Source organism: Malurus melanocephalus, unplaced genomic scaffold, assembly GCF_030028575.1.
Source record: "Malurus melanocephalus ecotype Western Australia unplaced genomic scaffold, MMel_1.1 scaffold_127, whole genome shotgun sequence".
Classification (NCBI taxonomy): Eukaryota; Metazoa; Chordata; class Aves; order Passeriformes; family Maluridae; genus Malurus; species Malurus melanocephalus.
The window spans coordinates 1,540,372-1,567,626 of record NW_026623359.1 but is presented as its reverse complement, the minus strand read 5'-3'; the positions used below and the strand labels follow the sequence as shown (position 1 = coordinate 1,567,626).

The following is a 27,255-nucleotide window of genomic DNA, read 5'->3' as shown; positions in this document are numbered from 1 at the left end:
GAAGCGGGGAGCTGGACTTGATGATCCTTACAGGTCCCTTCCAACTTGATATATTCTAAGATTAGATGAAAAAAAAAAAAATATTTTAACATGAATGTCAAGGCAAACTATCGAGGAATATGAAGGAAACTGAAATACTCCAGGTCCTTGAACCGGACCTTGTACTGCTATGCTCTTCTGCCTCAGGAACAGAATAAGGAGGTGATTAAGGGTTTATAAGAGCAATCCAGGTAACAAGTTTGCTTTCATGTAAGTTCCCCTTTTTCACAGCAGCATCCCAAATATAACCTCMCAAGCACATGATGGGTAAAGGCACTTGACACCAAAATACATAATCCTCTTCCAAGGATGATTCTTTCAAAGCTAGATGGGAAATGAATACATTATAAGATGACAAACAGAAATGCTCAAATTTCTAATGATCACTTGACATTAGAAACTAAAAAGAAACTGAAGAGAAAAAGCACATAATCTCAGTGGCARCTTTCCTGGCCTTGGTGCCTTCAAGAGCCACTGAACGCCTCTCAAAAATTAGGAGGTTCAGTGTTTTCAAGAGGCAGTAAGAGATTTAGACATTTGCAGTGAAATTTCAGTGATGTTTTAAATTTGGCCCCATCACTGACTGCCAAGATCCTTGAGCCTCTTGCATGTTTCCAAGTCCTACATCGTCCTTTGATTCTACATCACGTATTTGGTTACAGCACCAGCAGTGCTCAGAAGCACAAGAACSACCAGTTTTCCTCTAGTTAAAAGCAGACAGGGTGCTGGATTGCTGGCGGTGCTGCGAGGGTCTGCACTTTGGCAGGAACCACAAGAGGTAGGGAACTGCAGCACACAGCCAGGACAGAAGTGGAAATCTCATTGCAGAAARGTCTTTCTGACAACTGGCAAGGTAACTCCGAAGGGGTCTGCCTGTCCAGCTTCTGTGCTGGTTAGCTTTCGGATTGGGAATTAAGAAGCAACCTCCCTACAAGTGCCTTGAGCTCCTGGCTGCCAGTTTGACCCCTGATTTTCCCAGGTTAACCTGGGAATTGCTTGGCTATGCTCCTTGTTGACTCTAGTGAGACAAAAGGACTTGCAATGAAAGAATTTTCTATAGGTAAGTCATTCAGGCCATAAAAATGTCCTGTTTGCTTGGGACAACCCTGTAACAAAAAGAAGTGTCAAAACATCAGTGAATTTCAAGACAAATATTTCTTAGTTCATGAATATGCCCTTCTCTCAAAAATGTTAAAAGGTCACTGCTGGATAACAGGGAAACAACACTGTCTCCAGGAACTAAATTAAAGAGCTGTTTGCATGTCACAGCAGGATGAGTGACAAGAACAGAAGAGCAGCTCTGCCTTTTGTGTCCTGGGAACCAAGTGAGGTTGGTGCACCTCAGAGCACTGGCCTTGAGGGTGCTGTGCTCCCCAGTGCTYCCCCTTAGCCTGTGCTGCTCCATGACACCATCCCCGTACAGACAGCTAACAGCTATTTGTACAAGCACAGAATTTTTGAACTGTGGCTAGCMAATACTATCATATAGTACATTTTCTAAAAGGTCAGGCTTAGCAGGGCCCTGTGGATTCACAGTAAACGAACACAAACCAGGGAGTGAAAGTGCAAAGGATCCAGCCCCAGCAGTGGAGGAGCTGCCAAACAGCTCCCTTGGAGTCTGCGCTTCCTCCACACACAGGCTTTGCYCAGTTGCCTTTGGAGCAGCCCTTGCTTTCCCATATCTGCTGCAGTAGTTACCTTCATATTTAAATATTTCAATTAATTACCAGCTTCTCAAGTTCAGGAACTATTTTACCTTACTCAAATAGTTTATTTAAAAATATATATATATAATATTCTCCAATTCAGAAAAGGATAGAACTTCCCACAATGTAACATTTTTTATATATATATATATATAAAATATTTATGCATTCAGTGAATGGAAACAGTTTTACTGTATACATTTTTAATGTTGTACTCTATGCAAATCTGCATTTTCTAAAAATATACCGTACTTCTGTAAATCAAAACAAGCAGGGAAAAACCACTGTAGTTGTGCTCTGGGTTATAATACCTAAAGGAAATTATATGAAAGTTTTAGTTTTGAATTTAAGAACTCACAAACATTTTACTTTGTGAGTGCATAAATAGAAGACTGAATACATTCTTGCTCTGTTAAGCTGAACTGCAGTAGAGGTTACAAAATGTAAATATATTTATTAATTTTCAGTATTTCAGTGTTTCCAAGTCCACCTTTCATGATAGTGTTAAATAAAACATGGTCCTATCCTTCCAAACATTTCCACACTCTTTAAAAAACAAAAACAAACAAACAAAATTTTAAAGTGAAATGTCCTCCTTCATTGAAGTGTTAGATCATATTTTAAATTACTGCACTCCCACACAATATTTTATATATATATATATTCTAAATATATATATATATTTATATATATAAAGAGACCAAATATGAGACTACATTTTTTACTGTCAATATGTTTAACATCGCATACTGTAGTTGTATAAAACATGCATTTTCTGGGATAATTATGAACACATCATTATTGAGCCCACATAAATTATATTTTTTGTACAACTCCAAGTTWAAAAAAAAGTCAGATTAAGTGCCTCTGAGGCCCTTTCTTCCCAGCTATCAGTTCTCAAAACACACTACTGAAATATTTATCTATGCCTACAGCTATGTGCTAGAGAACCAGATTAAAACTTTAAAATACATCTACAGTATGTTTTACTTTTCTTAAAGTTTGTGACAGTCCTTGGATATTGTGTTGTGAAATGTAAAAATAGTCACAGATTCTTTTATTTTCCAGAAATAAAAAAAAAAACACATCTAGGAGAGTATGCAAAAACAAGGCAAATGAAGTTTCATAGCACTTAATGAGGGTTAATATAAGTCAATAACTAGTATTGAGGTTTGTAAAAAGGGCTGGATGAGCAGTTACATGTACAAGCAAATGGTCTGGTAAATCCCATGCTTTCATTGTTTCTGTAACCAACACTTCTCCACCCTTAAAACCAGTCGATATACATTCAAAATAGGCTGACACTGATATACTTACTAGGTGTAAAAATAGTGCACTATATCTTCTGCCACAAAGCAAAATTGCATCCTAAGAGCTGGTAAACTTTCTTTTTCCTTAAATAGAAAGAATGGGCAAAAAAACTTGAAAAAAATTAAATTAAGGCAATTAGACAGGTAAAACAGGACTGCCCATGATGATGTAGCTGAAACTAGTATATACTTCAAACCTATACTAGCTGCTGAACAYTGACATGCAGCTTCTGATAGACGTGTATGAATGATATAAACTTCAACATTATGGCTTTATACAAGTGCATAGTTGCAACTGCAATAAGTAATGGTATCTGATTAATAAGCATAAAAAAATAAAGTGGAAAGATTTTTAAAACCCTCTTGCAGTATTACAGTACAATATATATACACAGTATAATGGTCACTTCTTACAGATGCAGTCTATATCACTATGGTGGATCTTCGTCCGGTTCTACTTGCAGACGTGCTGGTGGCATCTTTATGAAAGCTGAAAAGTCAGTTTCTTCCATTTCAATACTCATTCCTCTTGATCCTTTATGAAATGTAGTGTGTGTGTCTTGCCAAGAAAGCTTTTGTGGAACACAGTTTAAAAGGTTACCTAACATACCCTTTTACTATTTACCAACCATTCCTCAATTGATCAGTCACTCAGGAAAATACAGGAAAACCCTCAGAGATTAGTAATTTATATTGCAGCAAAAATGTAAACCTCTGATATATATAGCACAATCTCTCAGGAAAATATATATATTTAATATATTTTGGGATATGTTTCAGTCTTGCTGTAATGGGAAGAAAATTATCACCTTGACTGTATCTGCATTCACGGAAAGCAGTTAGCTGAAAAAGAAGCAGAAGTTCAGTCAGTAAATGCAAGAAATGTAAATCTGACAAAAATACTTCCTCAAAGTCTTCATTTGAGATGGGCTAATCATCATACTTGGGAGAAACACCTTTCCTCTGCATCCAACAGCRTCATTACTTCAGTATAGCACATCCTTATGCATTATAATCACAAATCAATTAAACCCCCTTGCAATACATGAGGGTATAGTACAATATGCCCCGAGTAATAGTTACTTCTACAGGATTAGTGATCTGTAAGCTTTTAATACATAAAGATGCAGTATATTTAATTAAAGTAATGCTCATTACTGTGAACACTAAGCCAGTTAGCTCTGCAGGAGCTCAGTTCCCTGAGCACACAGCTGAGAAACAGCGCCAGTGCTGCTGCTGCACGCCTCAGACACAGCTCACATACTGTTCAAAACCATTCTTAGGCATTTAACATTTAGAGGTTCTTCTCTGTGTAAACRTAAGATTGCACCAACATGTGAAATGATCAAATCTTGAGGTCTATAAAATAGTAACACTATTTCCAGGACATCCAGAATYAAGCCACGGGACAAATCAGGTCACTACAATGGCTGGATCTTTCTAAAGCAGTCAAGGAAACCACATCACAGAAGCTGCAAAGCCCATTTGTTTACAGAGTTTTCAAATGCGTGGTTAGGTACCCAGAAAGCACAGCACTGCAAAGGAAAGCCAAGTCAAATCCACTTCAGAACACAGGTAGAAAAGCAAAATGCACAACTCCAGGGATTTCATGTCTGCTAGCCATAGACCAGTCAGTTTATATTAAAAGCTTAAAAATGAAAAATGTTTGTAAATACCAAGTCTATTKCAGCTAAGTATCCAACTGCTACCATCTCCCTTTTATCCTTCAAATATTCTCTGCTGAGGTTAGCAATATTACGATTAGATTATGAGCAACAACTGACAACACCAGTTTTGGGTTTTTTTACAGGCAGGCAGACATGAATTTTGAAAAAAAATATCTAAAATTAGAAGGATAAAAACAMTGATAAAGGCAACAACTTTGTTTTAATGAAAATGACTCCTCTAAGAGTTCAACATCATGAACAGAATCTCATTTTTCTGTTTAAAATATTAAAATGAGATCTTGTATTTTCTCCGCTTCGAGAAACAAATTCCAACATAGCATGCTGTATTCAAAGGCAAACAAATCCATTCCTCTCTATKTAGATTTACCCCTTATACTTCTTCAGAAATCAAAAACATCGTCATCATCATCATCACCATCAATATCATCAACATCATCAAATGACCAATCCCAGTCCTTAAATGCCAGATCAAGTAATCTGCAACAGGAGGGTTTGATGTTTAATGARCGTCACACTTCTATAAAAGACTTGAAAATTCCTTTTGCTATCACTAAACCTTTTTAACCGAAAGAATGTTTAAGGTAGGTAGGTTTGTTCCTTTACCTATCATGAGTATGAAGATTCAGTTAGTGTTCTTATAAGCTAAGARTATTTCATTAATTGAAAATTCATCTTAAAAATAATTCAATTCAATATAGAACACTTACCATACTGATTTTTMCCCCAAAATTTCCATAGGAAAGACAAAATGTACATTTTATAAAAWTATCTGCTTTCTGTTTTGYGCTGTTCTTGCTGACTGAGGAAGATTTATGCTCTCMTACTATCCCTTTCCAGACAATAATGTAAAGCTAACAATTTTTCCAATAAAATCAAGTAATTTTGAGCACTGAAAAGAACACTGAATAAGATTGCTTCATCTGAACGTACAAATACAGCAGGGTTTTACTATATCCTAAATACAGTGTGATTACATTACAGAGCTATTCTGTAGCTCATTATTTAAAGTTAAGCAATGCCAAAAAAGAGAATATATCATCTTGTTGTCTAGGCCTCCCWGTCTGTGCTCCTTGTATGGTCACTATAGGACAAAGAAAGCAAGCGAGGCAAACCCTGTCAGCAAATGAGTCATTTTACTTATCTGGGGCATTTATTTCGGGATGGGGTGAATCACTGTCTAGAAGCACTCATCCCTTTCTGCTATTATTGAAGGATCTTAGACAAATATCTTAAGTAYTAACTTTTCAATTGCTCTAGCAACAACAAATGAAACTCCAGCCTAGTCATCTCTCCAGTGAGCTGAAAGGATCTTTAATCAGGCACTAGCCAAGCATACGATGCAGGCATGGAAACCGTAACAGGGCATCAATATAAACATGTTACATTGTTTAATACGGTTAATCACGTTTTAAACAAAATGGGTTTCAGGGGAATTTGGATTTTCAGGCTTTAAACTATTTAAACCTTTAAATGTAACACAGCCCTGAAAAGGCTCAATATTCCCTTGTTACATGAATTACGGCTATAACACTCAATTTATTAGTAAATACAGGACGTAAAATACAGGACTTTTTTTTTCTCAATTTGGAATAATCCTTTTGGCACAATCCAACTGAATGGCAAAGCAGAAATTATATGGTCTGTATAAAAAACTGGTTTGCCCTTTCTTAAATCCTCACGGAGAACAACCATGAAAACCTTGGAGAAACAATCACTGTGTGCAATTCCTAGCAGGGACAGCATTTTTAGGACCATGCATCTTGGAAGGGACTTCAGGAGATTTCTAACTCAACCTCCTGCTCAAAGCRGGGTCAGCTGGAAGGCCAGCCCAGGATGCTCAAGGTGTCAAAAGCCTCCAGGCATACAGCCTGTCCAGCCTCACTGGTCTCCCTCTCTGCGTTGGGTTTTCCTTCTMTCCACCTGCAATGTCTCCTGGTTCAACTGAGCCCCTTGTTTCCCACCCTCCCACCATGCAGCACTGACAAGCCTGCCTCTCTCTTGGACACCCTCCCCACAGGCTGGGACAGGCTGCTATGGGAGCCCTGGAGATATCTGTCATCCAGACTGAACACATCCAGCTCCCTCAGGCATCTGCTCTGACCATCCTGGTGGCCTCTGCTTGGTCTTCCCCCACTGTGTTGATGTCTGGCTGGAATTTGGGTGCTAAAAGGTGGAGGCAGTGTTGTGCTGCAGACTATGGAGTGAACAAACAGGGATAATCCCTTCCCTCAGTCACCCAGATGTGCTCCTCTTGGTGAAGATCCCAGAGCCTGCCTGGCTGCCAGARCCCACTGCTTGTGCCCAACCACTCAGTCCCTGGATTGAACTGGCAACTACATCTTCATTCTTAGTAAAGTTCATAAAGGAAAATTAATTATTGCATATGGTAAGCACAACATTGATATATAAATCTGCCATAGCAATTACAGTAATTTATGAGTACGTGGTTTCCAATTAAAGCTGTTTAAATCATACAAATTTCCACTGCTTTGAGAGACCTGCATTAGTAGGATGATAGGTGACATGACCTCACAGAGCTACMCTTTTCATCTGTTAGGTACATCTGCAAGGCTAACTTGGAAACTTAAACTGAAAAATTAAATGTTTTASACATAAAAATATTCATCCTCCTCCTTTTCCCACCAGTATAGAATGGTAAATAGTATGCTACGAAACCATTTYGTATACACTTGCAAAAAGATTGAAAAAAGGGTGTTGGGAGGAGAACAATTATTTTCAGAACACCCAAGAATGGCAATTGAAAAAGAATCAGAATTTGTAATATACCTTTTTATGCTAACAGCAAGAAACAGAGCAACACTACAAAGTTGCACTATGCAGAAGAAAAATAATCAACTTGTCCCCCAAGGTATCATGAATGTTCTCTTGATTAGTATTCAATTGTATCACTGATATTTTGGTAAGTTTTGCACAAAGAAACTCTTCAATAATTGGTCCCTAAAAAGTGATTTAAAAACTTTTTTCCTTCATTATTACAATTAAAAAATCTATTAATTTAAAATCCAAATTATGAGGTCTGATCCTGTTTTAAATGTGCAAATTAAATCACAAAAAATCAGACTGTGTAAAAGTTAGAAGGGAAGTGAAATTAAAATACTCTAAGTCCTTTCACTCTGCATTTCCACCCATTAAAATACCARTATGTGTTTAAGATTGAACTCTTAATAGCATGAGGATGTTTGTGGTAACAGCAGCATCACAGTAAGGTTGTGTTTCCTGCATTCCCCACTGTAATTCTGGCCACTCACCCAGCCAGCTGAGATACTGGTGCCAGTCTGGGCACAGAAACAAGGACAGCAATCCTGTCTAGCCACTGCCCAATTATCTCTCTGGGGAAAAATGTTAAGCCTTTGCTAAACTGGAATACTGCAATGAACAAAATGAGTCAGACCAACCTTTTCACAGGCTGCTAGCACTGGGAACTGATAGAAGCAAATATAAGCTAGTACTGAAGGTGAGGAAAAAAGCAAACTGGAAAATCGCCAGAAACTCTGCACTGTGCAATCACATAAATACTACCTGCAGAATGATATCACCTCCACAGCACACTATAGGATTCTGCGCCTTAAAAGTGATCCAGGAGCAGATTTTTGTACGGACAATTTTTACCAAATCAGAAGAATCTGGTAAGACTACTCTTTTAGGAATCATGAGACATTAGCATGAGTCCTTCTAGGCTGAATAAGGAATTGAAACCACTTGTAGTAAAACATTTCACAYAAGAAATGAAATAGCAGCTCTTGTGTCACCTTGGTTTGTTCGGAGGAAGCTGTCGACTTGGTCGTCTGATGGACTGGTTTGGCTGTACCTTCATGGAAGTTCTGGGGGAAGATCGAGCAAAGGGGTCTGGTGCTGGAGGCTTCTTAGGTATTTTTTTCACCAGCCGGCTCACCCATTTTTGCTGTTCTTCTGTAGAATTAGCTAACAGTAGTAGATTCTTTGCCGTAGAAATATCATAGTACACTGTAACAGGATTTAAAAAACAAAAATTAATATTGTTATTGTTCTAAACATGGCCCCACATCAAAATTTAGCTGTTAAGATTACCATACTSGCATAGTCAACTCAGGGAAATCAGCAGAGAAATCAAATGTAAAATGAACTACTAGATTCCCTGGCTGCTGACAGTGCCTCCTCCTCATACTGAGAGAGCAACAGTTTAGCACTGTGGAAGATACACATTCACATGGAAAAAACAAGGGAAACACAAAGAGGTGTGATTGAGACCAAGAAATTATATAATGTTATGTCACAGGGAGCAACCTGCACCAAACCTGACACCTTCCACAGCACTGTTCTTTTCCAYAGCAAAGAGCACAACACACAGTGTGAGCACCTTACAACCACCATGCTTGGCTGCATGAGTATGACAACACAACAGGTATGTGCCATGAACTCAGAGTGAGTGACCCTCACAGACACCTTCAGAAAGGGACTGATGGCCACATACTAACAAAAGACAAACTAACCCTTATCTTTAGTTGGTGTCAGACCATTACTAGAATGCTCTGATTTGTTAGAATGCCTTGTGACTCCAGCACTGTATATTCAAAGATTTACTAATTACCTTTGCAAGGCGCTATAATCTCTTCTTTTTTATCCATGTGATCTTTGTGACATTTGATATGGCAGCGGCGACATTCCAGAGCAGGAGGAGGTTTGAACATGTGCCACAGTGGCTTCATACAAGCTTCACAATTGGTTGGGAAGTGGTAAAGAGTAGGTATAAACTCATGTCCTTTGTGACAAATGTAATTTGACTTCTCTCCCATGGGCTCCACAGGAAATTCCTGTTCCTTTTTGCTCTCTCCTTCATTAGCGTATAGGATCTRGAATGAAAGAATACTGCAGTACTCCCAGATGGAAAATATAAATTCAGTCATTATCAAAGTTGAAACATCAAAGAATTACACTAGGAACGAATTTTCAATGATATTTTTACTAAATATTTAATTAGACAATGTTTTTGACAATGTCAAAAATACTGTGTCTGTTTCACTAGAAACATTAATTTATTAACCAATACCTGGAATATCCTTGGAATTTCCTTGGAATCTGCTCTGTACACATCAGTCTGAGTCACTGGTCGGACATGGAAGAGTTTGCTATAGGAAATTGTTTCAATAAGGACAAAAATTAATGCTACCAAAATGACAAATTTGATGGATTAAGTTAGGATGCAACATAGCACATTAAGACGCAGAGCCATTACAGATTTGTCAAATTTGCACATATTTCTTATCACTTGGTTAAAGTCTTATCTTTCAACCCTGCACATGAACTCTCAAAAACCCTAAATAAAAAGAAGCCACAAGCAACTGGCTAAATTTACAAAAGCACTTGAAAACCATCATCATGTGACTTCAATGGCTGCTGGCAGCTTTCAACACAATTCTGTCCCTATGCTCCAACCTCTGAATAGCCATATCCTGCATTTATTAGGAAAATAAATTAACTATACAACCCACCTCTGATGACATGTTGTAAGACAAACCATATGAACACTGAAAATTATATCCACTCTGCTACAGTTTTCTTAACATGTTCTGCTCTCAAGTGTAYGTGAGGTTGCTCTAGCTGAGCTGGTGGGTGCATTTCCTTACATTTTAGTTACATCAGGGCTCAGTGCAACTCTCTGGATCAGTCTGAGSACCACACTGATCCTCCTGCACCAGTGCCTACAGCAAAACCAACCCTTCATCACAGTGGGTACCGAAGGGTCCAGCTCTATATGTAGATTAAAAAAAGTAATGTCCCACATGACGTGCTCCCAGACTGGACCTCAAAAGGCTTTGGTCATAGGTTTTTCCAGCAGAGTTCACCTACAAATCAGAAGAAGGAATCAACACATGGCAATACTTACTCTATATCCAATACCATATGGGGATTAGATTGTTCTTTATCTTGTTCGCTGTCATAGAACAGGATCTTCTTGCTGCTTACAATCACATACTGTTAGGAAACAAAAAAATAAAATATGTTTTAATCCAGCTCATCACAGATGTCAAWTATGTCACAGCAATTATTACATATGCTGCAGCAGTATTTTTCCACAATTTGATTAAATGGTACCTAAATGGACAATAGTAGTACTGTATACTAAGTCCATGCCAAGGAATTCATTGCACAACAAACAAAATTCTGACTACCTGATAAATCAAGTTATATTATCAGATCAACTGATATTTAAACATATTTAAATATCTGTGAAGAAAAAAAAATGAAAGTCTGGAAGAAAGGAAGATAAAAGCTTTTCTTTTCTATTTYATTGACTTAATTTTCACTTAGATTGGTAGAGAGAGTAACTGTCAGTCTCTGCCTATTTCATGTGTGCAGGTCACAACTAACAGGAATCACACTTTAAAAGATCAGAATACTTACTTACCAGAATAGCTAGCAAAGTTCACTGAAAAGCTACTTACCTAAAGGATGTCCTACTTCCAGAATTTTGCCTAGAATTAACAGTATGACTTAGCAGTAAGGAAACTGGTATGAAAATGTCTATGTTACATTTTGGACAAAGGCTTACTAAAGCCATTACTGAGAAGCAGTAAAGAAATGAAGGCTGCAAAAGGCAGGAGAGTAGTTGTTAGTCTCATCTCCTAAAAAAAGAAATTGTCAAAGGCATCTGTTTCCAGGCGCTGCCTAATTCCAGCTATGTTACACTGCTGGGAATGCTTATGGCATGTACAAGCATTTGAAGATCATGAATGACTGYTCTCACCTCTGGCTATACAAAGAGGTGTCTTAACATATTGCAATTGTCTTAAGCTGCTCCTCTCAGATGTAACTATACCAGCTAAAATATTTTGTACACTTAAGTAATGAGAAAACACAGATCAACGAAAAATTGAAGTGTTGAAAACCTACAGTAAGTTTAAAATTGAGACTACATATGAAACAAGATGATAAATGTGGTTTTCTTACCTTTTTAACCCATCCAAACTTTTTAGTATTATTTCTAACAGGCATTGATAGCCAGCCTTCCAATCTTGATTCTGAAAAAGAGATATTTATTAAAAACAGACAAAACATTTCTTTTGAGACTACTGTGCATTTTAAAAGTTATTGAAGATCAAYAGTAAAGCAACAGAGCAAACATGAGAAGATGAACTATTCAACAGTACAAGGTCTTGCACAGTTTATCATGATAAATGCTCAGGAGTACATTAAAAAATGTAATATCCAGACAATAACCAGCAATGCAATYACAAAAAAGTAGTAGGCATGAGGAGGAAGGGGAAGAACAAACTTGCAATTATAGCACACACATTCCCTTTTAGTACCTTTTTTAAGTCTTAGAAGCTTTATGTTTATCAACTTTTGCCTTTCACAACAGCACCTAAAGATATTAATATACACCACACAACATCCAATCCAAGACAAAAAAGAAGGCAAATTACAACCAAAAATAACCTATATACCCTATAGGCTGGGGAAAATGTCAGTTTAGGCCTGTAATTCATACTTTTTGAATAACYGATACCTTCTGTAAATTTTCTCTTATTCTGCCTGTATCTCCTAGGCTTTCTAATCCAAAAGAACTAAGGTTTTGCTAATCCTTATGGCTTGCGTGAATTCAATTGACCTTTCACACACTTGCAGTATTTTATATTACACTGGCACGTTTGTCACATTTGATTTATCAACAGTATTACGAGCTCAGCTGTTGCTTGACATACACCTTTCAGTGGTCACCAAATGMTCAACAGAATCACACTTTGCCAGTGCTTGGTAACACAAAGGATCACAAACCCTTTGACCATATTTTTATAGCTGCACTTCACACAAGTGTTTCTTCCACCTGTGTTTTATAAAGAGGAACTACTCAGTTGAAATAGTATTTTTCTAATGAGTTTCCTACGATAGCACATTGCTATCTACTGCTRCTGAGGAAGCTCCAAGCCAAAAATACTGAAGCATTAAGCATTAGCAAACATAAAACYATGGAACAAGCAGAAACACACTCCAAAATTACAAAAATAATTTCCTTCTCATCAGAGGGCATTTGCAGGTTCCAGCCTGTGTTTAACATAGTGTAACAAATAATTACTAGATATTCAYAGAATTATTTTTTGTCTAGAGAAMCTTAAAGCAAGATATACAGATACACACTGTCTGCCACATTTATTGCCCTCCCAGCATTGCTGTTGATGACCTTTKTTAATACACATCCCAAATACAAGAAGCAGTTCTGTAAGATGTTTTGGCTCGTACCTGCCACCTTATATTGCTCCTTTCAACTACACCTCATAGAAAGTGTGGCAAGCATAATACTGATGCAGAAAAAGTCTACTCCATATCCAGAAGGCACGTGTAGGGCAAGAAAATATGCATGTTTCTCCTATTTCCTAAAATACAATGTTTTTCCTATTTTTCTCTGTAATCTCTAATACTGTGTGAAATTGGACAAAATGAGAGCTTCTGATTATACTTCTTCACTTATGGTGTCCATTCAACACTGACAGATTAGAAAAAGGGCAGAATATGCCAACCTTCTCACAATACATGCTTATTAACACTAGAAGGGAAAAAACAACCACAGACAACCATCCTACCTCAATATTTTTAATTATGCAAGCAAAAAGTCCAAGCTTAGCTATGATTTTTACTTTAGAACAAAGCAAATCCATGCATATACCACAACAGCAGCTAACAAGGAAAAAAGTATGTTATGTACATAGCTTTTCTTTTATTAGATGCTTCAAAGCAAAAAACAGAGAATGAGGAAAACAGAGTAAATGCATTATTCTTCACTCTAGTTTGATGAAGTAATGTCAATATCCCAAAAGAGGTTCTGCCTTCAGTGGAAAGGAATGCATTTTAAAGGAAYCTCAAAGTGAAAAACAGAAATTTGAATGCAACTAGAAAACCCACCTCTAACCTTAATATAATATAATGTAATACTAAAGAGAAGYTTTGTTAAAAGGGTTTATGTGTAGTGAAATAAAATGAATACATAATTAGTAAAACAGAGCGCTGTTTTACCAGGGCCTTATCATTCATAATACACTTTTAAGGCAAAACAATGTAATACTCAGGAGRCTGAATTTCTACAAGAAAATAACGTATATTTAGATATGAGGAGTTAAATGTTTCCACCCTTCCCTTAAACACAAAGATTCATCTTTGTGGTATTCARTACCTTAGGGTCATACAGAGAGCTGCATATACTGTGTAGAGGCTACCTGGAAAACAAGCCATAAGGCTCACAWATTCAATGCTTCAGTGAAAATGGTGGGTTTAGAACTGTCAGCAAGCACTTGCAAACATTTAGAGAAAACAGGCAGTTATTTGTTCATGCAAACTTTCTCACATCTTTGATGGCAATGTTTACTGCCACTGCAGCATGTTAACTGCCACATTCGGTTCATGTTTCTTTAATAATGTATTAAYAGTGTTAGTTTTGAAACAGAGAAAAGGACACACTAAGAACAAATCCAAACAGTTCTCAGGGATGTCACCTGTGCTATCAACTTCTGTAGGGCTGTGGGAACAAGACAAAGGTTCCTCCTCTGAGTCAGAATCGGAATCAAGAAGCATGCGAGAACTGGAAGGCTTAGTGGCAATACTGACAGAGGTAGAAGAGTGCTGATAGGTAAAGGACATGGATTCCATAGTGTGGGATTGAGTGATATGGACTAAACATAAAGCATAAAGGAGGAGAAGYAGAAAAGAAGTCAAAATAGAATCTCTAAGAAGAGAGTATTAGTTYTACATTTCATCACATACACACAGTAATGGCAAAGTAATCACCAAAATAAAGTGAAAAAATTATTTAGTTCTAAGAGCACAATAATTTTTTTAAAAAAAACTTCTTTAAATAAATGTAAGGTGAAGTTTTACAACAGACAGATTTAGTCAGTAGGTGAACAAGTGATCACTATCTAAAGATTGATAAGGTGGTAGAAAAAGATGAAGATGAAAAGTCACAGAATCATCAGATCATCAATTTAATACTCCCGTTTCTATGGAAAAACACCAGTATAAACCAAATTAATGCAGAAATATTAATAAAATTAGCATACCAGGGAATCCATCATCTGCTTCAGCCTCTCCAGGTCCACTTCCTATGCTACTGTTGTCCAGTCCAATGTGCAATGACTGCAGCTGGGAACGAAGCTGTTCAATGTCGCTGTCTTTGCTGTCCAGAGTCATCTGCAGTTCAATCCGGATCTGACTCTCTTCTGCTATTTGCTGCAGGGATAAATTGCAAGATTTCCTATTATCACAATATTTGGTTACTCAGAGAAAATATAAGTAGAAAATTATGAAGAATTTATAGCCAATCTTAACATATATTCTGTGTATTTCTTCTGGTTGGGGAATTCAGAAATAGAGACTGGATACACTACCTTAAAGTCTGTATCAATACTGTGATTTTACAGAAAATACTGCAATGTTTATATTTGTTAAAGGATCTTACTGCCTGCATTTCATTTATTTCCTTCTGATATTTGATCATCATCTGGGTTAACTTTTCTCGTTCAGACTTCAGTTCCATATGCAGCTTCCTGTTTTCCTTTTCCTTCCGCCGTACATCAGTGTCAGCTCCACGTTTCACTGGACCCTTCCGATTCATGATCTCAGCCAATTTATTCACAGCCTTTCCAGGGGAAAGAAAGAAGTGACAAAAAACACACAAATACACACAGTTATGTTGTGAAGAAATAAAGTCTCCTATCCATAATCAGGCACTTTTAACTATAAACTAAGATTTCTGCAGTCCAGTGCTACACAGYTGCTTTAATTCAATGTATTTACTCAAAACATAAAAGATGGTAATGATACCATTTTCACTTGAAGCAAACATTAACTGTGAACACTTCCACTCATTCAAATAATCCCTTCAATTTTCCATAGCAAGACCCAAAATATATCTTGTATTAAAATGCCACTTGCTCTAAAAAAAAACAGAATTCAGCAATGTACTTCTTTATAGACTTTACAGAGGAATATAAACCAAGACTGAAAACAGAAACAAATCATCTGACAGAAATGAAGACTTTTGCTGGTGAAATACATCTGGATTAGAAGTTCCTCTGTTAAAAATCATAAGGATTCAGTTTTATTACACTGAAAGTCTACTGAGTAGAAGAAAGAAAAAACCAATATATTTTCTTTCACAGCAAAAACCAAAAAAAWTTTTTTAAACAAGTTTTCTATTAAAAATTATTTGATTCACTATCACTATTTCTACATTCATTTAAATACATTTGCTTACCTGGGTTTTTAATGTTCTTTCATTCAACAACTGTTTCTCAAATTGTGCTTTAATATTTCCTACATTTGCTTCTTCTTCTTTCAGCTTTGTAATTTCTGCAGCAAGGTAATTAAAAAAAGATTCTATGAAAACTCATTACAAAAGAAGATAGTGCTATTAAAGAACAAACCTGGTTTCARTTTAAATCACATTTGGTTCAGAGAATACGTACGTTCTTGTGCTTCCTTCAGTTTGTTGTTAAGTTCTTCTTTCTCATTAGCAAGGTTAGCCACATCACTAGTTAGTGTCCTATTTGCTTCCTCCAGCTAGGAGAAAAAAAGGACATGTGACCATGTAACCAAAYTCATATGAGTTTGGTTATGAGCATCAAACAATGCATATGAAGCATTACAATACAGAAGGAAATCCTGCAGAGTGAAACCAGGMTAAGGAAAAGAGGACTTGCTGTCCTCTTGACAGAAGAAGGAATGGTCAGAGAAATCCATGTAAGAAACACGATAAGAGATTTTTGAATTTTGTAAGAAATAAATATTTTTAAAATCTTAGATATATACCTCTAAATCTGCTAAACAGGAATGGATGACTCAAACTGTAAATAAAGCTCAAGCTCTATAACCTCTACCCAAATTATAAATCATATAACTCACTGAGGCTATGGTGGCATCTTTCTCWGTAAGTTCCTGTTTATGCCTTGCCATCATCTCTTTAATCTCCAGCTCTTTCATAATCTTCTCTTTTTCCAAATCAGAGTACTGTTCTTCAGCAATGGAACGGGCAAGTTGTTCTGAATCCGCTTTTGTCAACGTTATCTCTAGCTGAGCAGCCAAGGAATCTCTGCAAATTATTGAGATATACTTTTAACTTTAAAAAGGGTAGGTTAAGGAGGAGAGGAAAGAAAACAACAAAAAGCCATCCTGATCTTTTATGTATTAGTAGTCCAACAAGCAAACCCACCTCTCATCCTGTAACTCTTGTATCTTTTGCTGCATTTCTTTACAAATTTTGGTCTTTTCTTCACATTCTTCTTTAAGTTCTCGAACTTGTGTCTTATACAGAGTCTAGAATTTAAAGTTGGAARGAAAATTATGTGACTTCTATATTCTTGAAGGTCCACAAAAATTATACAAGTTGACATGGTTGCAGTTCTTTAATTACACTATTCAGAGAATAATTGTGCAATGCCTTCTCTAAACTTATCTAAATGTCATCATAATTCACAAGTGTGTTTCGTTTTTTTCACTTTATTGTTCTTCCTTTTTAAACTTGTACATTTGTCAGTGGGTTGATGTATGATATACATTTTCTWTGTTTGYATTCATACAAAATCAGAAGTATMAGAAGCAGGTAAAGGAATTAATTTRTTTTTCTCTACTATTTTTATTTAATGTAATTAAGTATGTAGAGTTTAGATTCTAATCATACAAATCCATGAAATCAACATGACAGTTAAAAGACAAAAACAAATACAGGAATATGGGAAAAAAATTAATTAGAAAATAAGTGAAATTCAACATTTCATGGAATCAATACAAACCTCGAACTCTGAAGAAAATGAAAGAAGCATATTGCTTTGTCCACTCAAAAGACTGACTACAGGTAAAGCAACAGACAACTCGAAGTGTACTTACTGCAGGGATTTCAAGACAGATTGTCTCTCTCTGGCCCATCTACAGCAGACAAATGACCTCAGTTCTCTCCTTTAATATCTGCAATATTTTCGTCTATAGAACTTTAGGTAGGCCTTTTCCTCACTGACTTAAATCCACAAGGAGATCTGATTTTCCTTTAAYAGGGAAACAAGCCTTTTGGCTTCTCCTGAAGTGTGACTGGCCGTGCATTATTAATGAAAATTAACCTCCACATGCCAGTGACTATTTTTAAGTGCAATACCTATTTATTCTGTTRTACCTTACCACAATAAATCAAAAACTCCCAACAGAACTCTACTAYGTTTGGCTGTAAGGCAAAAATTTCCTTCCAAGCTATAAGTGCACGTGTTTTGTCACATCATGTGAGAATACAACTCTTCTCTACCATACAGCATAGAAGAGATGCTGAATGCAAAAGGCTTCAAACAAGCTGAAGATCATTCASTCAGTGGAAAAATGAGTTTGACTCCTCCCTCTGAACTCCCCTACAAAGCTGGGGCATTTCTCAACATGAGCTCTTTTGTACTGCTCAGTGATCAAGATCAAGACTGCAGACAACACTGAAGACAGGCACAAGAAAAGCAAGTAGATTTGGGTTAGAGATGTGAAATGTCTGATGGCAGAGGGGGAAGAAGAAAAGCTACCACTGTTCTCAGTAAACAGATTAGTATAAAAATAAAGCAGCATAAAACTTACTGAGAAATACTGTTCAGCTTCAAGCTGGTCTTGAAGCTCTTTCATTTGTCCATCTGCATCTTGACGTTCCCTAGAAAGGAATAGAATATGAAGATATTCTAAACCAGTAAACAGGAAAGACAGCATTCGCACTCTTGAGATCTTCAGGTATTTTGTGACCTAAGTATAGACAGCTATTAAACCTGAAGCTTCCTCTGARTACCAGCTCTCTTTTTCACTAGTACAGCTGAGAACACTGCACTAGTAAAAAGTCAGTTTAATATTGTTAACACACTAACTACAACAGTGTGACAAAGTTTAACCAGTGAGAGACACTGATAAAGCAAACAGCCACCAACAGAATCTTATTTCCATGTAAAATGTCACTGATCTGACTAGTTGTTTTGGGTCTCTCATTTGCTAGAGCACAGTCTGTGAATGTCTGTATCCCTTGACATGYGTATTTTCTTGAATTCCTCCATTATTACAACAGTCAGTTCCACAACAACAGAAATGTAGCAGAAAAGACTTCTGCCACTGTTTCACATTATGGCCACCTTCTACACGACCAAATGCATCTTGCTGACAGAAAGGATAATGCACAGGGAGTTAAAACTCAGAAGTCAAAAAGGAGTGAGGACTGAGATCCACTGGCATTTATGGTAATCTCATCTGCTCATTCATAAGGAAGTTCTTTATAGGAAAAAATATTATTTACTTCATTACTATCAGGTGCAAATACTACTTGTAAGACCTTGAAGAACTGCTGGCACTCCTACCTGAAAGGTCCAACAGATGTGTTTAAACATCTGTTATATTACATATTTCCAATGGTTATGCTTCACAGCTCTGTAGTAGTATTCATTTCCAACTCTGATAAGCTCTCCTAGTCTAATAATTCCAGTAACTTTCCTCTTCACTGAAGTCCTACATCATGAAAAAMAAGTACCTGGACTTTCAGTTAAATAACTGTTTCTCTGAAGTCTTCAGAGTCATATTTAAGCTGTGTTTTTTTAAGATTTTCAGGATAACAAACATCTTTTAATACAAACTTGTACAATGCTGAATCACTAGGGTAAGTCTCAATAAGAGTCACTGTAAATTATTTTAAAGACCCATTAAGTTTTGCACTGTAGAATAGCACATTCTTTGCAGCAATTTTTTTAAAGTTAATATTGCTCTCAACTTTAGTTCCAAAAACATTTCAAATTAGCAGCATGACTAAAAAATATAGAGCAATTTGCATACTTGCGGAGTTCATTGTTTTGYTTTTCCAGGCTTAATTTGATTTCCTGAAGGTGGTTATTCTCCTGTTTTAACTGCTTCTCTGACATTCTCAAGGTGTTGACCTGCTGCGTTTGCATCTTAAGGTCATTTTGAGTGAGACAGCGCTTTTGTGTTTCTTGCTCGATTTTTAATGTCAAGTTTTTTACCTGAAAAAGAAACAAAACCCAGAAACCTGTGAATTTTACAGATCTACACAGGAAAACAACATTTAAACAATCTCTGATTGACTTCCTTTACATCTTTGGGTAAATCAAAGCTGCTTCCTGGACAAAGGCATTAGCACATATTCAATTAGCTAGTTTTTCCATGTCAATCTCATAGCATTTACCACTACGTAAGAAAAATCTTTTAAGATGAATATTGCTGAAATATCTCAGAAAAATAACATCACATTCCATGAAGTAGACTTTTTAAAGTTCCAAAGACAGAGAATAAAAACTTTGTTGCTGTTTTCATTTACAAATATCCCTCAATATAGCTGTAACAGGAAAAATATTAAAACAGTCGCTGAAGACAAAGTTTGACTCAAGATTCCTTTTGTCAGTGTTGCTTACATCTTCAGTTAGGATATCCTTTTGCCGAAGGAGTTCATTTATTTTCTGCTGTGATTGCTTGAGATCACAGTCCAACATGGAGCGCTGCTTCTCAGCTTCCAACAACCGATTCTCTACTTTCTGCTTTAAAGCTCTCTCTTCCAAAAGTTTTTTCTCCATTTCTATAAAGTAAAAGATGTAAGACATCAGTGAAGTGTAAAACAGCAGATTTTGGAGGCCAAAGGGAAGAGGCTGTCTACCCTGTATTAACAGTAAGCCACATGTTTCTCCTTTTAAAACTGAAAAGAAAGATTACTTTAAAGTGATTATTAAAATTTACAGAGTAAATACACACCCAGAGGATGCTTTTGCAAGCATTTCTGACAGAGCTATTTCCTACTTTTGAGTTTATAAMTAACTTCCAGTTTATCTGTAACACCTCTGAGGTGAACAAAAAGGATGGAATTTTAAAAATAAAACATTTAAATCTACTGTGCTCTGACTGTAATATAAAATCAAAGAGCTGAAGCTGCTTGAATATGATTCAAGCATTATTACTGAATCACTTTTGAAGATTTGCATGCTCAAAATTTTTGTGAAAGCTCTGCAACTGAAGAACGAGATCTGTAGGTAGCCTTTTCATTAGCTGCAATAAACATAAGCCATTTAATTCAAAAGTAAGAGCCAYCTTCTGGATTTTCGTTGGAATTATCCCTTCAAGATACTTCAGTTGTCATGAAATGTACYAGAATACATGCAGCGGAAGATTATATTATCTACTCTGTATAATTCACACCTAAGTCCAACTGTAATGTCAAATATATACCTTTCATGGCTTCAGATTTTGCTTCTTCTATAGACTCATAGATCTTATTTTTGTCTGCTAATCGTGCTTTTGTGGCTTTATGTTCAGCTTCTTCTTGTTCAAGGTTCTGCTGCATAACTTTAAATTTATATGTCATATCTATTTCCATGTTGCTCTTTTCCTGTTAAAAAAATAACATTGAAATAAAACATTAAATACATCAGGTTAGTGGCAGAATTTTGAACAACAGTACATGCGGCTTGGAAGGATGCACAGAGTAGAAGAGAGAGCTCAGGCTAAGGAACTAACTGAGAGTTCATACCTACAAATGTATTTTTGTGAACACCAAAGTGCTCTAAAAATGTACCATGTCCCCAGTTCAAACATTTACAGAATTACTACCTTAACAACCACCATTCTGCAATAAGAGCAGCTCAAAGATTAAATTTATTGAAGAAAATTTTCAAGACTTTCATTTCAATAATGAATTCCTTAAAAAATCCTATTAGGAGAAGGTTTTGGCAATACTGAGAGTTTAAATAACTCCACACATGAAATGAAATGCTGCTACTCTATTGTTAAGCTACACACCGGAGTACATAATTATGTACTTATGTACTTTAGATGTATAATGTGTTATGATTGTATGGGAAATTATGTCCTTTTTCCCCCACTTCTCAAATTGGAAATAAAAAAAAAAAATAAAAAAGCTGAAAACAGGCTTATTTTTTGCATTGGTTTGGTCTCAATGTCTCAAGTAATAAAAGTACAAATTCTAACATTCCATAAGAACGTAACACCAACATTCATTTAGCAGTGCTGTTACCTTTTCTAAATCTGTGAGCTTTTCCTGCAATTGTCTCTTCTCCATTTCCAGTTTGGCTAATGCACTCTTTCCATTTTTCACTTCTTCTTCAAGGCTAGATATTCGACCTAAAAATTACCAAAATATCAATGAGGCTGGGCAGTGTGCAAAAACAAAACTGTACTTTATCTACTAACAGATAACATTTTTGAAATGCAACAGCTTCTGACTTTTAAGAATGTCTCCTCTGGAGTGATTTTAGAAGTTATCAATAATGTTTTATAGATGTTATCACACAACTACTCTTAAATGCCTGTTCACAATTACATAGCATTTTTTTTTAAACAGTCCACTAATCTAGTCAATCTGAAGCTCAAACAACACACCCAAGCCAGAAACAAGAAGCAATCTTAACTTTAAAAGATTTGCAGGAATACCTTGTAAATCACTGATAATCTCTGATCCATGACTTCGATCTCTCCTTTCTGATTCTAGAGCTGACTGAAGATTGAGATACTCCTTCTCCAGTTTGAGTTTTGCATTCTCTAGCAGGCAGTTCTTATCTTGTAGTTCTCTATTATTAATTTCCAGCTGCTGGATTTGCTTTGTGCTTTCTGTCTGGTTCTTCCTTAACCTGGCTGCAGTATCAGACTCTGACCGCAGCAAAGAATTGGCTTCATCCAACTAAGATTGATAAAAACAATTAAAATAAAAAAACCCCATTATTTCTACTACAGAACACCAGGTTTTATTTTTGAACACCAAAACCTGACGAGAAAGAACAGCTTTTAAAACCCAATTACACATTTCAAATCCCTCCACTTTWACCCAAATCTGTACTTCAAGCAGCAATTATTTTAAAATATACATATATAAAGTTAGCATACCTGTCTTTGTAGTTGATTGATTTTTTCATTGGATATTTGAGAGTTCTGATTCCTCTTTTTTAAATCTTCAAGTTGGTCTTTCAAACTGTTAACTGCAACAAGAACAATTCAACACTGTTAACCACGGTCATGAAAACACTTCAATTGGAACTATAATTCATTTATTTTAAGTTTTAAAAACCCACATCAAAATGGAACCTTCAAGCATGGTTCAACATACCCTCATTTTCCAAATTGCGTTTCTTGTCTGCTTCATGCTCTGCTTTTCTCTGGTATTCTGTATTCTTATGCTGAAGGAGAGCCTTCTCTCTCTCTAACTGCCTGACTGCAGACTCTACATTCTTCCTTGAAGTTATCTGGATGTATTAAAAAAATACACCACTAATTACACACACAAGAGTGGTATTCTTATATGATAAAAGCACAGCTCATGCACTCAGTTGAGTCTGTAATGGAGGAAGCCAGCCTATCTGCTTGCTGCAAACACAACGTATCATATCACGTGGTCAAATCCAGCCCAAGATGTCTATGGCCAGGAGCTTTGCAATTTAAATACTGTTTGATCCTCTGGATTTGACAAACCTGGTAGACCTGCCTAAGCAGTCACTCTGGGAGCAGAGAAACCACATATGTAAGGTAAGATCTTGACATGCACCTGCATGTGCAATACATGAAGTTATACACAGCCACAGCCAAATTTGTAGAAGCACTAAGGTGCAAAGTTGGGAAAGGAATAACATCTTTTTCCTAACACCAAACAATGAAAAGCATGGCCTTCCTCCACTGGAAACACTACTCTCACTCTTTCAATTAGTAAAAACTGTATGGATATTTGTATCATGCTGTCTACTAACTCAAAAACATGGTAAAACATGAGTTCTGGAAAGAAATGTGCAGTTACAGTACAGCAATCAAAATGAAAGTGTTTTAGCAGTGACAACAATTTCATGCTTGTAAATACCAAGAAATCAACTGGTGTYACTTGCTATAAAACATACAGCTACTAAAAAGCTGACACTACTAAATTTGCTGACACTGAAGGAAAAAAGCCACACACAAATGTTGAAGTTCTAATTCCAGTAAGAAATGTATAGCCTTACCTCTTCATCAAGCTCTTTCGCTATCTTCTCTAAACGAACACTTGTAGACCTGAAGAAATTTGAAAAATAAATTTAAACCCTGTTGATAGTACAGAAATTAGAACGTTTGGATGTGTCTCAATAATTTCATGTAAGGTACTTTTGTTTCATTAATTTTATGGAAGATATTCTATTTTCAGCAATAACATGAAACCTTCAAGGACTGGTGAAATCACTAAAAGAACAACGAGATTCCTATAGAGAGTTAAAGGAAAAAAAAAACCTCAACAAACCCCAACAAAACCACCTCACTAGTCACAGGAGTAGCAAGAATTAAGCCAGCAAGTTACAGTGAGGTCTCCTTGCAGGGTTGGGAATCCCCGAAGTGCTTTAAAATGCTTTTAAGTATTCAAAAACAAAATGTCTAATAAAACTTCTTTATAAGGATACCAAACATGTTGAAACATTCTTACCTGTACTTCTGTTCTAGTTCATCTTTGGCTTGTAATTCATTACTGAGCTGTTCTTCTAGCTTGCTTAGTTTTTTCTGAAACTGTAAAATGTCAAAAAAAGCATGGCCCACATATAAAAATGCTTTCACATAAAACAAATGTATTTCAATTAAGAAACAAAAAAGGGAAAGCGAGGAAAATTACTTCAATCTTCCAGTATATTATTTTAAAACCATCACTAGAAGATTACATCTTTACAAGGTATTAATTGTGATGATTTTAAAGATATGGATTTATAGCAACAAAATTTGCTGCATGCTGAATTGAATTGAACCATTACAGAATTAGGTGCCCCAAATTGTCAGTTATAAAATTTATATGGGCAAAAAACATTGTTACCGGCCCTCTGCTGTGCTCTGTAGCCAGAGACTTTCCACTGCAGCAGATGTTTTTGGATAGCATTTTCTAAATGAAATGAAAAAATAAAAAAGACGTGTACATGACCAAATTGGATAATATTCAGAGAATATGACTAAACATGTTCAGTGACCTCACATAAAGAATTTCTTAGTCTTACACCTTGGAAACTAATGAACACTTTTCAGGTTTGGAAATGCTTTGTTTTACTTACTAAAATATTTAAAAAAAAATGTGAGTTCAGTACCCAAATATTCATTAAATAAATAATAAATAATAAATGTTGTATTAGTCTCATTACTTCAGGCTTTCAAACACATTCATTTTCCTCCCTTCCTCCTCTTCCTCTACCCCCCAACACAAAATGTAAAAACAAGGTTTTCTAAAAAACCTTGTAATTGTTACAATTAGAAGATTTCCAGAAAAGAGACAGTGAAAAGGACATCAAAACTGGAGATTCGTTGCTTGAGAAAATACAAATAAAATAAGTCATCAGAATGAAATACAAAATTTTGCCATCTGCATTTACTATCACAACATAAAACAAACATAATGAATGTGACCACATGTATTTTAAACAGCAGTACCATTTCTTTCTAAAAGGTGAAATCTAAAACTATTCATCTATTCATCAATGACAGGAAGGAAGCGGAGTCTAAACATTCACATTTAAATTTATCTGATCAATGGATAATGTATTTCCTTCATGTATTTTTTAAACTTTGAAAAGGAATTGTAATTTTTAAGAAATGTTAACAATATACTATCTAGACCAGAATAATACAAATGTTTAAGTCACATAATGAAGTAAGTACATTGAAATACCATAGCTTTTCCTATCATGCAAATTTAAATTCATTTGTCAGTCTTCAAAAGTTGGATAAACATGCTCCATATGCTTCAACTGGAGTATGATTTAAAGATTCCTTTATCCCTGCAGGTGACAATTTACTTTTTCAAACTCTGAATAAGTGAGTCATAAATCATTAATGCAAGTGTGGAACCTTCCCAAGAGTAATGCTGTCTGTAGCAAACGGAGCCTCACATATGAGCTTCCCAAACAAATTCTGGATGCAAAAAGAATTTGAGAAAAATCTGCATTCATTTATCTTTTTACTATGGCACCTTAACACTTGAGTACAACTGTTTCAAAATACAGCTGGTTTACTGCTAACAATTTGGTGAATAAACATTTAAGATACATCACAGCCACATAAAATTATGCAGGAATTTTTTTATTCCTTTCATAATTTGAAGACTATACTTACCTCTTTGCTGTCCTGTAAACAGAAAATACCATTTTTATTGAGGATCATTAAAAAAACAAAAATCCCCACACAAAACAGTTTGAAAACTTATTTTAGACTTTGTCTTTTCTTAACAGACTTAACAAAATCATACCATTAATACTATGGAAAAAAGCACTAACCTCATTTTTACTAGATTGCACAGATTCATTTTCTCTGCAAGACTGAGAGGAGTCACTTAGCAACCTGTCAAAAACAAAAACAAATCCCTCCAGCTCTTACTCAAGTTTTCAGCAACTCTGGCAACCTTGCCATTTTAATCAATTCTCTCAAATCTCAATTTGTCCTATGCTGCTCTCAAAATGAAGCTTGTTTTATTTTGATCTTAGTGCATCTTTCTGATTTGAATCTTTCCTTAACAAGGTGTATCCAAAACTACAGCAGCACAGTAAAAACTACAGTAATTTTTAATTAATACAATTATTTCTTAACTATTCAAGATGAATTCTATTATGCAGAGCAAACTTTCTTCTAAAATAACAAATAAAAAGCCATTTTAGAAGGAAAATTACAAATCGATCAGAATTTTCCCCTGGTTGATTTTTTAAGATACTGTATAGTTTTTGTTTATAAAAATACAGTGTTTAATAACAGTTATTGAAATAATTGAAATAGTTATAAAATAGTTATAAAAACATTATTTCACTCAAAATTTGCATGTTGTATCTTCACAACTGGTCATAAATGAGCATAATGCAAGGAAAAAATTATGCATTTATAGTGAAAAAAATGAAAGAATATAAGAAAAATGTGTAGGTATGCTTTTAAAAATGTATTCTGAAGTATCACATACAAATTGTCTCTGTAGTAGGTAAATCCTATGAAAGGCAGCTGGTTTCCCACGAAGGCTTTGGGGATTGGAAAGGTTTCCACGTCTCCCTTGTCGTCCTCAATGTCATCAAAATTACTGCTATCTATATCACTGCTAAGCTCAGGAACAACAGGAGCAGCAGCTAAAAAAAGGGGAAAAAAGATGCATTTCACTCCAAGATTCAGTCACCTGCTATCTACTGGTATTTCTCTAGTGCTAAAAGAGTGTATTGTAAGTTGTCCTTAAATAACTTATAGTTAAATATGTATTAACCAGACAGCAGATCTGGTAATGTTACCGTGAACATTTTTTTCTGGAGCAATCTATTTTTGTATTAGTTGCCTAATGCACAGACTATCTCTTATGCAAGACATTATTTGCTCAGGTAATCACACTTGAGAATAGAACTCTAAATACAATCATCATTTTAAAAAATCTTACTAAGTATATAGCTTTCTAAGTTATGACAAGCTCATGACTGAACTGACATACTTTGCTTTTTTACCTAAAGCTATCAGGACCCCAACAGCTTACATGAAAAGCAGTAAAACTGACAAGAT

The 27,255-nt window shown here is 35.8% G+C and overlaps 1 protein-coding gene across 3 annotated transcripts in view; it reads right to left on the bottom strand.

The window, feature by feature from the left end:
- Positions 1 to 1,888: 1,888 nt before the first annotated feature.
- Positions 1,889 to 27,255, bottom strand: part of ROCK2 (Rho associated coiled-coil containing protein kinase 2) — a 95,171-nt gene continuing 69,804 nt past the window's right edge. Inside the window, exons 9-33 of one of the 3 annotated variants that reach the window (XM_057370482.1) lie at positions 26,678 to 26,837; positions 26,007 to 26,070; positions 24,560 to 24,625; positions 24,182 to 24,261; positions 23,730 to 23,778; positions 22,850 to 22,985; positions 22,630 to 22,721; positions 22,180 to 22,426; positions 21,764 to 21,870; positions 20,959 to 21,118; positions 20,154 to 20,314; positions 19,561 to 19,745; positions 18,334 to 18,403; positions 16,943 to 17,046; positions 16,636 to 16,822; positions 16,200 to 16,293; positions 15,989 to 16,083; positions 15,191 to 15,370; positions 14,793 to 14,961; positions 11,692 to 11,762; positions 10,628 to 10,716; positions 9,791 to 9,869; positions 9,332 to 9,593; positions 8,514 to 8,727; positions 1,889 to 3,898 (exon numbers count right to left, since the gene is read on the bottom strand). In XM_057370482.1, the coding sequence (XP_057226465.1) occupies positions 3,895 to 3,898; positions 8,514 to 8,727; positions 9,332 to 9,593; positions 9,791 to 9,869; positions 10,628 to 10,716; positions 11,692 to 11,762; positions 14,793 to 14,961; positions 15,191 to 15,370; positions 15,989 to 16,083; positions 16,200 to 16,293; positions 16,636 to 16,822; positions 16,943 to 17,046; positions 18,334 to 18,403; positions 19,561 to 19,745; positions 20,154 to 20,314; positions 20,959 to 21,118; positions 21,764 to 21,870; positions 22,180 to 22,426; positions 22,630 to 22,721; positions 22,850 to 22,985; positions 23,730 to 23,778; positions 24,182 to 24,261; positions 24,560 to 24,625; positions 26,007 to 26,070; positions 26,678 to 26,837 (3,125 nt within the window). In that variant the 3' untranslated portion in view covers positions 1,889 to 3,894. The other 2 variants (XM_057370484.1, XM_057370483.1) reach the window with 2 other exon arrangements.